The 13866-nt window shown below is 39.4% G+C and overlaps 1 protein-coding gene across 7 annotated transcripts in view; it reads right to left on the bottom strand.

The window, feature by feature from the left end:
• Window positions 1–8882: 8882 nt before the first annotated feature.
• The window catches only part of LOC148016020 (uncharacterized), a 70818-nt gene continuing 65834 nt past the window's right edge, over window positions 8883–13866 (bottom strand). For 2 of the 7 annotated variants that reach the window (XR_015688183.1, XR_015688182.1), the window contains 2 exons: window positions 9874–10100; window positions 9587–9751 (listed from right to left, as the gene is read on the bottom strand). Coding sequence is in view for 2 of the 7 variants with exons in the window: in XM_087664746.1 (XP_087520872.1) it covers window positions 9948–10100 (153 nt within the window). In the remaining 5 variants the exon portion in view is untranslated. Of the gene's footprint in view, window positions 9556–9586; window positions 9793–9873; window positions 10101–13866 lie in introns of those variants that run through there. The other 5 variants (XR_015688186.1, XR_015688184.1, XR_015688185.1 and 2 more) reach the window with 5 other exon arrangements.

Genomic DNA, 13866 nt, shown 5'->3' with positions numbered 1-13866 from the left:
GCTAACATTGCACTTAATTCAAAGAGAATGAGAGATGAGGGGGGATTGCAACTTAACCCATCTACCCATAAGGTAAAATATTAGCTCCAATGCCATAAAATGAGTGATGACAAGCATAAGAAAAAGGAAAAGGATAAAGTGTAAGAAAAGAATGATGATCACAACATTCTCGCTATTAAGTCCAATGTCAAGATTGAAGAGATTAATGTCGTGCAGATTGATTATGATAATGACTATATACTTGCAACTTCTTCTCTTAATGTTTCACAGTTGACTAATGCCTCATCTACCTAGGCTCACTATTGGTAACTTGATTCATGGGATTGATTTGATGTCACCCCTCATCAAGAGTGGTTCCACTTCTATCGCAACATGACAAGATCTGGTAGATTGGGTAATGACTTGGCCTTGGATATTGTTGGTATTGGAGATGTCCAACTACAGTTTCCTTCATGCAATATGTTTACTTTACATTATATATGCCATGTTCTCCTTTGACCAAAAGCTTGATTTTGGCTAGACAGTTGGATGATGCAGGTTATGTTGTATCTTTTGGTGATTTCTCATGGAAGCTTACCTATGGAAAACTTGTCCTGGCACGAGGTGCCAAGTCTAGCACTCTTTATCTCTCACTTGTGTCTGGGTATATCAATCATGTTTTGGTAATCATTGTCATATCACATGTATCGGTACGGCATCGTCGCCTTGGGCACATATCATTAAAGGAAATGAAATGCTTGCCCGTTTGTAATATCTTCCACCCCTTGACTATAAGTGTTTTGATTATTATGTTCATTGTCTTTATGGCAGGAAAAAATGTAAGTGGCATAAGAAAGTTGGCATTACGTGCATAGGTGAGCCCCTAGCTCTTGTTCATTCTGATATATGTGGATCTATGCCTTGCAAGTTATTAGGTGGTGCAAAGTATTTCGTTACTCTCATTGATGATTATTTGCATAAGGTCTAGGTATACCCACAAAAAAGCAGAAATCAGAAGTCTTGGCTACCTTTCAACGTTGGCTTACTTTTATTGAGAACCAATCTCTGTGTATAGGCTGAAGTTCCTACAATTTGACAATGGGGGTAAGTATGTGTCTAAGCCTTTAAGCAATTTTGTGATAAAAGAGGCAGTAAGCATCAATTGACCGCCCCATATACCCCACCCTAGAATGGTATGGATGAGTGCATGAATAGGACGATTCAGAAGCAAGTCCACCAAGTAGGCTTACTATAATACTTTTGGACTTAGGCAGTTACTCTACTGTCATACATTTGATTATCGATCCCCATGCATTGTTCTTAACTATCAGGTTGTTACAGAGGAGGTATGGTCTGGAAAACCTCCATTATATGCTCATTTGTGTGTCTTTGGTTGTGAGCTTTTCTACCATGTTCCCAAGGACAAGCACAATAAGTTGGATCCTAAGTTCATGAAATGTATCATTCTTGGTTACGGAGATGCAGGTGAGATGGGCTACTACCTATCGGATCTATAGGCTGCTTGAAAGGTCATCCGTAGCCATGATGTTGTTTTCCATGAGAAGAAAATGCATAAGTAGCTAGAGCAGGTCATTCAAGTACGCAATGTGATATTTTAGGAGGAGCCTCCTATTAATGTACAACCAACTAGACAGCCTACAACAGCTGATGCTCCAATGGCCTAGGACCCTGATGTTAGACAAGATGTACAAGCCCCACAGCCTGTTTTGTGGTGGTCTATAAGATATTATCGCGATTTGCACCCTCTATGGATTAGATTATGGTGACATATGTCAATGAGTCTCTTATCTATGATAAGGCCATGCGCAAAGGTGATGGTCACTCTTGGAAGAGTGCCATATAGTCAAAGTATGACTCACTGTTAAAAAATCATATATAGAAATTGGTTCCTTTATCTAGTGAAAAGCGTGCTTTGGCATGCAAGTAAGTATATAAGTTGAAAAATACCCCTAGACACCCCAATTCATTCAAGAGCAAAAGAATTAAGCAATTTTACACGTTGAGGGGTTTGAGGACGATCAAGTTGAATGATAAAAGCTATTGGTCCCGATAATTATTCTACCAAATTCGGAGGGTCACAAGTTAACATCTCTATTTAGTATTTTAGAAAGCTATTCAACTCACGAGATCCACCCAACCATATACAGTCGGTTGTCAAGATTGAGGCCTCCCACTTTCCTCAACGAGGTTTGTTTTAGTTGTCTAATTAACAGAGCATGCTACCACACTAGTGGAACATAAAAATAGAGAAGATAGACGTCCCACATAGGATAGGATCTTCTTGCCCTACAAGGTTTAGTTATATGTGATTGCACTCTTGCTATGGCAACAAGAAATTTATTGGCTCGGAGCCTCACTAAGCAACTTATCAAAACACTTTGCTCTCTCATGCACTCAATGATCCAACAAACATAAGATCCCCATCCATAGGTGAGTTTTTCAAAATTCTACAAAATGCTATAAGGAGCATCAGGTTCGGTACCTCAATGGCTTGAACCACCATAATCCATAAACCACCCAATTGTTACAAGTATGAAATAATAATAAAACATACTCTATAACATAGTCAAATATAAGAAGAATCATAATCATAAAAATAATTTTTTCAACATACTTTTACACATGCCATGCATAGAAACTATCCTTCTTGATATCATATTACCTTCCTAAAAAGAAAATATGACTTCTAATGCTTATTTCATCGTTTCATAATAAGTGGCATTGGTTGCCAAGTTTCTTCAAGTAGGGCTTTAGTCTCAAATTGAGCCGCCTCAGCTTCAACAACCACCTCCTTACTTATGGGAGCTTGCACGTTGTCTCTACATCTCTTAGGACCCATATGAATTTTCTTCATGGCACAATCTTCACACGCACATATGAACAACCTTTCAAATTCATGTATGTTGTTGCTTAAGGATAGGGTAGAGTTCTAAAAGCTCCCACTATTTTTGCCTAATCGTTTTGAAGTTGCTTGGAGCTTCGAATCACCTCTGAAAACTTGTTTCAAAAGAATAGGGGCTAGAGTAAATGAGGACAGAGGGTGGGCAATGTAAATGGACTTAACTATGATGTAGCACTTCACATTTACTATACAAATCAAGAAATGCCAGTAAAGAGGATGCCAATACTAGGAGATGGTACAAGAGAGTGCCCTTGGCACAAAGCATAAAGCTTAACATGCATAGGATGGTTGGAATCCTCAAGAAGAGTAGATTAGGATGCTCCAAGGACTCGGCCTAGTTTGTAGAGCTTGGAATCCATTGTTTTTTGCCCAATATACAAGGTTTATATAGATTTTTGGGAGAAAAGAGCAAAGCATGCTTTCCTCTCCCCTATGCTTTTTAGTTTCTTTTTTTATTTAACCTTGTAGAGCATATTGATCTACCAGTAAATGACAACACGATGACCTACCATGGCAACGTTACTTTCTACACAATCCTTCACCATCGAGGAACCAAACATGCTCAGAAGCGCAACCACATGGCATGGTCCCGCATTTTGCATATTGTGTTCCCCCCCCCCCCCCTTTTTTTTGGCTCGACTTTCCCAAATCTTATGTTAAGCTTTATTAATCGTAGGGCATCCTCATTTAACACATCCTGGTAAGCTTGAAGAAAATCAACTATCCTATCATCCCATCCTAAACCAAGATAGCAAACTTCAAAACCAATAAAATTGTACTAACCACCCAATATGTTGCTTATACTCTTGTATATCCTCTTATGTGGCCGCATTGTTATATAAAGGGTCAAAGAATGCTCGATGTGTTCAAATCACATCGACAACAAATACTATAAGTGACAAAACAAATCTCTCTCTCTCTCTCTCTCTCTCTCTCTCTCTCTCTCTCTCTCTCTCTCTCTCTCTCTCTCTCTCTCTCTCTCTCTCTCTCTCTCTCTCTCTCTCTCTCTCTCTCTCTCTCTCTCTCTCTCTCTCTCTCTCTCTCTCTCTCTCTCTCTCTCTCTCTCTCAGGGATTTCAAATTGACTATGCACTTCATCTTTGCACCATGTTATTATTTGTGGGAATTGCATATGGAGAAGACTTGTGCACTGCCAAGTCTTAGGGCTTTCAAATTGACTATGCACTTCATCTTTGCACCATGTTATTATTTGTGGGAATTGCATATGGAGAAGACTTGTGCACTGCCAAAAGACATTTCAAGGATATATGTCTAAATTTACGATGCTACAAAACTTGCACCAATGAGAAGCCCATCATTCCGACGTGGTGTTATGCAATCCATGTTGTGTTGATAGATATTTAGGAAGCTTATATTTATCGATGGTCTATAATATACCAAAATTATTTTTATTTCCAAAAGATCTTAGTGGACAAGCTTGCTCACCCAAATTGACAATAGTACTTGTTGAACATTCATGTAGATATTCTAGAATATCTATCACTTTCTATCATATTATGCATCAATGCTTAATAAGAGATTGGTAATCATTTACCACAGACCATGGGAGTACATGTACTAGTTGAGTGGTATATATTAATGGAGATTTTTCTAGCATCAACTAGTTATGTTCATTGCCTACTATTAGTAAAACATCATAAACTCAACAAGATTCGAAATTACCCCTTCAACAAATGAGCCACCAACTATAGATTGCAGTCATTGTGTAATATTCTTTGCGAAATGTATCTTGCTTGAAAAAATCGAAACACTCCTTAATAGGTTTTGAAATGCATCGAGTATAGGTATTTAATGATCAAACCAACATAAAATGTCCATCAAAATTCCTCTACTTCCCATAAAACTTTCATGATGTGCAAAATATAAAAACTAAGCTTCAATTGAATGTTATCATAAAAAAGATAGAGGTGAACAATAGTTGGAGCAAGATATTGTTTTTTTCCTTTTTTTCCTAATTTTGTCATGGCCCCCCACACACACGCACAAGTGCACATGCATGTAGGTGTGCACATGTATACATGCACACACACAACTGCAAATGATGAGTTGTAGGTGATTTGTAGAATGACACATTCAGAAATCAAAGAAGACACAACTATAGTACATAAACTCACAAGGGAACATTATGGAAACAAGGGCGGCTTGATGAAGAAGAAAGAAGGGGTTGAGAATCTACATGAACCACGACTGCTTACAAATCAAAATACCCCAACACCCGAGGTTGGAACAAGAGCAAATAGTCCAATGGATTGCGAAACAAACTTGACACCTCAAAAAGTAAATTTTGGCACACTCACTGGCGAAAATACAATGTCAAGCACACAACTAAAGTGTATGTGAGACCCCAAGATAGTAAATGATATTCTTACATACATGTAAGATCATGTCACTTATAAAGAAGCTATAAGAGTGCACATAAAACATTATGTGGACTATTATTTTGATATTGGTAAGACCTTATAAACCAATGAATGGGAGAAAGATGTCATTTAATGAAATTATTACATACATCTAGAATCATGTCATCCCTTACACACAAGCAACAAGAGTGTATGTAAAATATTCTATGGACCACAATTATTTTCAACTTGATGTTCATAAGTTCTCATACAAATGAGGTTTAGATGACTTGGTATAACTATCAAGATTGATACATCATTAGGTAGCTATGAAGAACACTTGGCCCAACATTCCTTTCTAATTATCTTCAAAAGTGATGTAATGCAATGAAACGATGACATCTCGATATTCTTGTAAACAAGGGTGCAAGGGGTGTGTATATACATGGCTTGAAAAAGGTTGCCTACTTGTATGTAAACAACAGTAATAGATAGACACAATGCAATTGGGTTCATTGATAATCATGTATACATTGGTAATTTGTGGGACATTTTTGTGTTTTGCAAAAGTGAATAATAGGACAAAAAAAATATGCTTTTATGGTATGCAATGTTACATTACAAAAAAAACAAGAAGATATGTCTTATGGTAAGGATCTTTTAAGCCATATCTAACATTCTAGGTTTGAACCACATAACCCTATCTTCCTTTTGGAACCAACATTTATGAGCTTGTAAAACAAAAAATGCGCAAGGCTAATAGATTTCATCATAACTAAAGTATCCAAAACACCAACATGGCAACAATCATACAAAAATTCTCATACTGAAAGTCTCAAGTGAACATTAGGCTAAAATGACTGATCACCAATAAAACATGATTCCTATGAGTATTGGTGGCCCATAAACCTCAATATTTGAAGCAATAAAAGAAGAGAGAATAATAAGAGATCCCTCTTTAAAAATCTTTAAAACAAAGAGAAATTTTCATATCATTGAGTCAAAAATTAAACTTGCAATTAGGAAGAAATATCACATAAAAATGTTTTATTATTCAAGCAAATCTAAAGAAAATGTGGAACCCTGTCATTCACATATAAATATCAATGGCAATGGGACAAAGCCAATTCCACTCTTCATCAATTTTTAACTTGCATGAAACACTACCTCAATGCACCTCCAAAAGAAATACATTTGCTTCTTAAGCAATTAGTTTTTATTAAACTTTAGTGAGATCATGCTTCCACCATCCCAATTATACATCCAAGCATCCGTTGGGGATGAAATGCATGTCTATTGCTCTTGGGTACTTACCAACTACTTGGGTTGTTACATGCATGGTTATGCTTCCGAAATGCCTTTGTGCTGAGATTAAAGCTTTAAATCTTGACATTGACTATCATTCACTATTAAGTATGGTTATTTGATATTGCATTAAGTGCTTTGCAAGTAACTTGAATGGAATGCTCTCGGATTTATACTACTTGAATCTTGGATATATCGAAATCTTTCACATGATATCTTGAGCTTTATGTGCTTATCTGGCATTCAACTTTTGGTTCTAATGGGAGCCACTGCTTGACACTTGAGTATTGCATTGAACATTCGGTTCAAAGTTGAGCTTAAGGGTCTTACAATGAGGCCGTGAAACTTGGTGATATATACATGCTCTTGTCATGCTTTATGTACACAATTGACGCTTAATAAGCTGATCTGACATTACTTTTGGACCAGCACCTATCTTTGTCACAATGTTGTCAGTAATGTATACATCTTGGTTGGTTATGTACTGAGCTTCCATTACATTGCTCGATCTGTTGTGGCTTTAGTTAGTCTCTTCTATTACCCATGAGACCCTCTCTATGGATTATGTTATGGTAATAGATGTTACTTAGTCTCTTACTTATGATGAAGCCATGCGCAAAGATGATAGTCACTCTTAGGAGAGAGCCATCCAATGAGAGTATGACCCACTGTAGAAAAATCATATGTGAAATTTGGTTCCTTTGGCTAGTAGCAAGCCAAGATACAATGCGAAATTGGTTGCTAAGGGCTTCAAGCATAAACATGGTGTAGACTTTAATATTGTGAAGATGACTATCCTATGCTTTTGGTTGCTCAACTTGACTCGGATCCTTATCAAATGGATGTCAAGATGGCTTTTCCTTAGGGGAGCTTGCATGATGAGATTTACATAAAGCAACCTAAGGACTTGGCAGAACATGGCAAGAAATGCCTAGTGTGCAGATTGAGGAAGAGTCTTTATGGCCTTAAGCAAGCACCTAAGAAATGGTACAAGTTTAACGCATTTATGCACTCACATGGATATTCCCACAGTGATATGGATCCGTGTTTATACAAAAAAAAGGCTCATGATGGCAACCTTATGACTTTGATTCTCTATGTGAATTATATGTTGCTTACTAGGAGTGCTCATGATGAGTTGGATGCCTTGAAACATCAACTCAAGAAGAGCTTTGAGATAGACATAAAACATGCCTTACATTTTTTTTGGGATGTACATTATACATGATCGCCCTAAGGGGCTTTTCAACTTGTTACAAAAGGAGTACATCTAAAAGGTCCTTCAGCGATTTCATCTTTGGCAACATAGCTTCTAAAGGACTAGATCAATCTTAGACCTTGTTTACACGTGTTTATCCCTAATGCCTAAACTATTCCATGGTATTGGTCACTTTGTACATTATAACATTGATATATAAAATTTGATATTTGAACCATACAAAATCTATATTTGTTGAAACCAAATTTCTAATTAAGTTTAATAAGCATGCATGCATACAAGAGAGAGAGAGAGAGAGAGAGAGAGAGAGAGAGAGAGAGAGAGAGAGAGAGAGAGAGAGAGAGAGAGAGAGAGAGAGAGAGAGATCCATTCTATGCACTTCTTATTTCTTTATGATGCATTTCTCTCATAGCTTTAGTTTGATATACCTTCCATTTGCTGGCCCCAAAAGACTATTTATACATATGAATATTCCTTGATGTTGGAAATATGAGAGAGAGAGAGAGAGAGAGAGAGAGATGGAAGGTGGTACAATCTTGGATGTGGCAACTCACATGGTGGCACTTAGATGGTCATTATTTAAGGTTGACTTGGTCAACAACCTTGGGTCTCTCTAGCACAATTATTTTTTGAAGAGTATCATGCACCAGAATACTAAAATTCAAGCCTCATGGTGGCATGTTCTTAATACCAATCAACTTGTCAGTCTCAAATGTTCTATATTATTCACTCAGTAAGCTTGTTCATCGAAAGTGGTGCTTAAGAAGTCTAATTGGCATCCAAGAAATCCTCATTCACAAGCCGATTCTACACAACTTGAATGGCCAAGTGTTTCTAATATTGTTCTCATGGAAATGAAAGGAGCAATTTAGACCTAGGTTAAATCAAATGGTATGACTTCAATAGAATTCTATTGATGATACACTTTTATTTGCACGACACCTCAATAACATTCCAATCAATCTGAAGGATCTTTCATTTTCTCAAAGGATATCGTGACTTATGGGAAACTAGTTCATCCTCTTTGCATGTTAGCTAGCCCTTTCCTAGACTAATTCTAGATAGTCCCTAGCAAGGCTGAAAAGTTATAAAGGATGGCTATCATTGGAGCACACATCAGCTAATTAGATATATATCATTTGCTCAATGCTTATTAAGGATCACGATTGGTTAACAAACAAGGGCAATTCCTACTGGGGTCTTCAAAAAGGCACACCTTGTGGAAATCCCAATGATGGTGGGTTGGCTCAACAAAGCCCAGTTCAAATACGAAGTATCTGTTTGGCAAACATTGGTGGCTAGTCTCCTTAATACAGCATTGTTATAGACAATAGATTTCCAATGGTTCTTTTTCAATATTACGAGTGTGGAAACCTATTGTCCTCGATTTAATTCTTGCCACTTATTTGTTGCCCGATGGCAGGGAATATTTGGTCTCTTGTTTGAGATTTGGCATCATGTGGTTGAAACTATCTTGCATCCCTCTCATTGGGTATTTGGAAAGCTTGAGTTATGATATCTTGTGTGCCCACATATGAAGATCATTTTTCACTTTCTGCGTTTCTAGGGTTGCTGGCACTCCTAGAAATGTGTTCAATTTTCATTCTTATTCCAAAGTGTAAAGTCACATCTGGTCAACTGAGAGGTCTCCTCCAAGGATGATTTGGTTTCTTAGCATGCTGCATTTTCCTCTGTTTCTTTCCCAGTCATTTAGTGTACTTGTGACTTTTGTATTTTTCTAGTGATTAATACAATCACCCTTTTTTTTCCCTGGGGAGTAGTAGGGAGGAGGATTGCCATGTAAATAAGTGAACTTTGATTAACATGATATAATCCATATCAATTATTACAACAGCATTGGCCTGTGCTAGCAATGGCAATAAACCTTACATCATTGAACACATCAATGTACTTTGCTGAAATTGGTATGATGAGCAGGATGACCAAGCAGCTTCAATACTACTCACTGTAAAGGGAAAAACCGTGCATTAAAAATCAGGTTCATATCTGCAAAATGTGATTTTCACTATTAAACAGGGTGTATGCCATTCCTCGCAGGATGCCTGCAATACCTGACAATCATAATACCTTTCAAAAATGGTACTGGTGCAGTTACCTCCAACGTACTACATCCTTGTTGAGCCTATTTGTCCGCTCACACATCAAATAGGTCGCTTGCAAGGTTCAATCCTCCACATCTGCTCAGCATACTCCCTGATTGCTCTGTCACTGCTGAATTTGCCTGAGCCTGCCGTGCTTAAGATGCTCATCTTTAGCCATCTTTCTTTATCTACAAATGCTTTGTCAACAGCAGCCTGAAAAGAAATCAGCCAAAGAGTAGGTGTTCGTACATCTTGTGTGTGTGTGTGTGTGTGTGTGTGTGTGTGTGTGTGTGAGAGAGAGAGAGAGAGAGAGAGAGAGAGATGGTGTGGGGAGAGTCAAGATGGAGCCTGCATGACTGTCCTTCCCTTCTGCCTGCGTGATCACCCTGCCCACCTGATGTGCCTGCTTTCGTCCAGCTCTGCAGCTGTTCCCCCTGCAGTTGATGGAAGATTCTGAAGAACCCCCACAACCTGATCATTAGGTGCACGCCTATGCACAAGTCAAGTTTGCCACTGAGGTTACACGTTACTGGGAGAAATTCCTGATCTGGATCAAGATGGTGTTTTGGATGCCACTGTTGATACAAGACGGTGTTGCGTTCTTTTTCAGCAGTATATGAAATAGGGGTTATCCTCTTCTTCACAGGCAGGATCCATGTGCTTTCCTGAATCTGCCAATGGTTACATTCACTGCTGTTGGGTGATTGTATGGAGGAGATTTTTGTGGGACCACATGGCTTTTACAAAGTGATATTAAAATCAGCCACACTCTGTGATAATCTCCTGGCCAAGATGCCTTTGATCTTTGATCAACACCTAGTTCATGTTGTGCCATGGAGACCAATGGATGAGTTTCAACACTTATTTCAATAGGAATGCCTGGTTTGGGTGGAAGTGGAAGCTTGCCCTGCTGTGTATTGGCCTTTATGAAAGGAAGCTATGGCAACTATTGGTATGATCTTGGTGCCTCCCAGTTTGAGGGCCACCAACTGCAACTGCATGTGTATGTTGTAAGATACCCTTCAAAAGAGGCCTAACTCATTGCAACTGAATTGTCCTGCAATGCTATCCTTGCGTTTTCCCTTGAAATGGGGCACTTTTGCTGGACATTGTTTCTTTGTGGGAAGTTGGGGCACTTTATGGCTGAGTGCCCTGAAAAACATGCAGCTCTAGAGGATGGGATTGCCCTGGTTGTTGATGAGGATCTCATGGTTGAAAGCCTTCAGGATGATGAGGCTCCTGCATTGATAAATGTAGATAAAGGGAAAAAGCCTAAACCAAAACAGGGTTGAATGGATGTTTGCTCTAAAAGAAGCAAAACGGTTAATGTTGACATCCTGGCTACTATGCCTGGCCCTGCCCAAGAATCCTTGCATACTTATGTGTGACGAAAAAGTTTAGCTGCCCATGGTGTGTACAACTAATGACATGGTCTCTTCTACCCCTCGGAAACCTTCTATTGTGAAAACTTCTATGGACCGTTCTAAAGACCCTTCAGCTAAACTTGCCTTTGACACATGAGGTAAGGTCATTACTCCATGGGATCATCATTATCCACGCAAAGTGTGACATGCTAAAAGATGATCAATGATATACTATGGAAAGAAACTGAAGTGATATATAAGTCAAAATAGTGCACATGTGAAGATAAAATAGGAGGATGAAGTAGTACATGTCTAACAATATAGCTAAGTGATATCCATATATCTAGTTCCACCCAGTCAGGATAAGTGGGTAGAGCATGTCATACATACCTAATGAAATAGTATGGGGGTAGTAACTGGACTAAGCCCTGAGCTCTGTCATGTGCTGCTCATGTCACTAGTGAATCTCCCATCTCTCTAATGTAGCATTTGTGTCTACTATCCCGATATCCATGGTCAGTGTGATGCTCTGATCTCAACTCTCTGAACTGTCACCCCTCTCTATGTTGGAGCCATGTGTGTGGTCATTGTCTAGAAGAAATCAGTGAGCTATGTGACTGATGTCCCTCTCTTTGTATTGTACTAGCCTGTACTAATGATGTGCGCAGCCTTTGAATCTCGACTAGGACTTGGCCCAAGCACGGTGGTATGGGGACTCCATGACTAGTCTCTCAGGGAGGTATCTCCTCCAAATAACATGGGGTATCTAGCTCCAACTCTACTATAGACTCTATGTATGAAAATGTAGTCGCTCTCCACCTCCTCCTGGGGTAATTTGCAAATTTGCTTAGCTCTAGGAATATGGGCTGCCCTCCCGATCTTGATCTCAAGCTAATGAGAGGATACCCTGTGCTAGCCAATGGCTACCCGTATCTCATGTGGCATGTACGCATCTAGGTATCCAGGTCTCTCAATGAAGCCATCTCTTGTAGTCTTCATGAAGTAGTCCCTATAGTGCAACATCTTCATGGTAAGGGGTTGCTAGGGTAAATCCATGTATGTTGTACGTACAATCGGTAAAGGTCCCATCACATGACCAAGTTCCTCTTAGTGTGGGAGAGATGTATGAAGGGGGAGTCATGATCATACTGAAAGGGGGGGAGGTGGTCCACGTCAATTGTGTATCTTGTGACCATGAAGTCTCATGTCTTACGTGAGCTAGCTACCTAGAGGCCTCAAAGGCTCTCCGAGGTAGTCTACTTGGATGCATGCCACATACTTTGTGTATGAAGTTGATGGTCTAAAAAAATGCCTCCATCATCATGGGGGGTGCAGCAAACTCAGCTCCCACTATCTCATGTGGTACTGATAATTTGATACGGATCATCCATGAGAGCATGATTATCAATGGACTCTCAATCTATGTCCATAGGTATATAGCCAAGCCAAGGGTCCAAATAGGTGCACCATACATCATGGTTGCTGTGACCAATGTGTCAAATAGCCACCTCCATGTACGAGACTCCTAAAAAATGTAGCTGGTAGCACTATCTCTCCATCATGGCCAATGTTGTGTATCCTCATGAGAGTCGATCTCTGGCTACCTGAGCCATAGTGAATCTCCCAACATTGCAATGAATGTGACCCCTAAGTAGACATATGAATCCACAACCTCCACCTGTCCTCCTAGGGTGAAGATTAATCTCCTCCCCACTAGGGCTGATGTGAGGAAGATCAGGATCTTGGTTTTTCCAAGATTAACTGCTATATCCACGCTATATGTGAAAGTCATGGAGCGCATGAAGATGTCATTGTAGATCCTCCTGTGACTTAGGGACCACAACAATATCATCAATATAAAGCATAATAGAGACCAATATATCTACTATCTCCACCCCATTAACTCCTCCTCCTGTGATGTAACCTTCGATCTCGTCAACACCCAAAGAGTGTAGGGGAGAGGGACATCCCTACTTCACTCCGATGGTGCTAGAGATCATGTCTAAAAGTCCTCCTTGGAATCTCACTTGGTCTATCACCCTCCCATATAGTGCATAGATGCCCCAAATCATATATAATGGGATCCCCCGTGTCTGCAACCTCTGTAGCAATCTATCTCCTAAAATTGTATCAAAGTCTTTGCAGAAATCCACAAAGCAACAATAGATTCTCTTCTTCCTCACTTTCGCTTGCTCAATCATGCTCCTCAAAGTGAAGATGTGGTCAAGTTCCCTCTGTCTACATATGCATTGAGCATTGCCTCCATCATTGCTCCATATATTTGTTCCAACGTGTGGCCCACCATGATGGTTTTGTAGTTGCCCATATCTAGAGGATCTCTTGACTGATGGGAATAGGCACAATACTATGCATGGTCCACTTGTTTGGTAAGCCTTCTCCTAGAGCCCTATTAAACATAAACATGAGAGGACCCAAAATATCCACTGCATAAATAAAGTGCTCATGCTATATAGCTATGTGATCCATCGATTGTCCATGTTGTAGGCGCTCTATCCCCCTCCTCACCATATCATGTGTAAAGAAGGTGGATATGGTAGGGTGGGGCTCCAGTGATAACTGAGGAATCAATGGTTGGTGTTTTACATCATATAATC

Source organism: Lygodium microphyllum, chromosome 23 (assembly GCF_053477565.2).
Source record: "Lygodium microphyllum isolate KBCC chromosome 23, Lygodium_microphyllum_v1.1.10, whole genome shotgun sequence".
Taxonomy (NCBI): domain Eukaryota; kingdom Viridiplantae; phylum Streptophyta; class Polypodiopsida; order Schizaeales; family Lygodiaceae; genus Lygodium; species Lygodium microphyllum.
The sequence above is the reverse complement of the archived record's forward strand: the minus strand, read 5'-3'. Positions and strand labels throughout refer to the sequence as shown.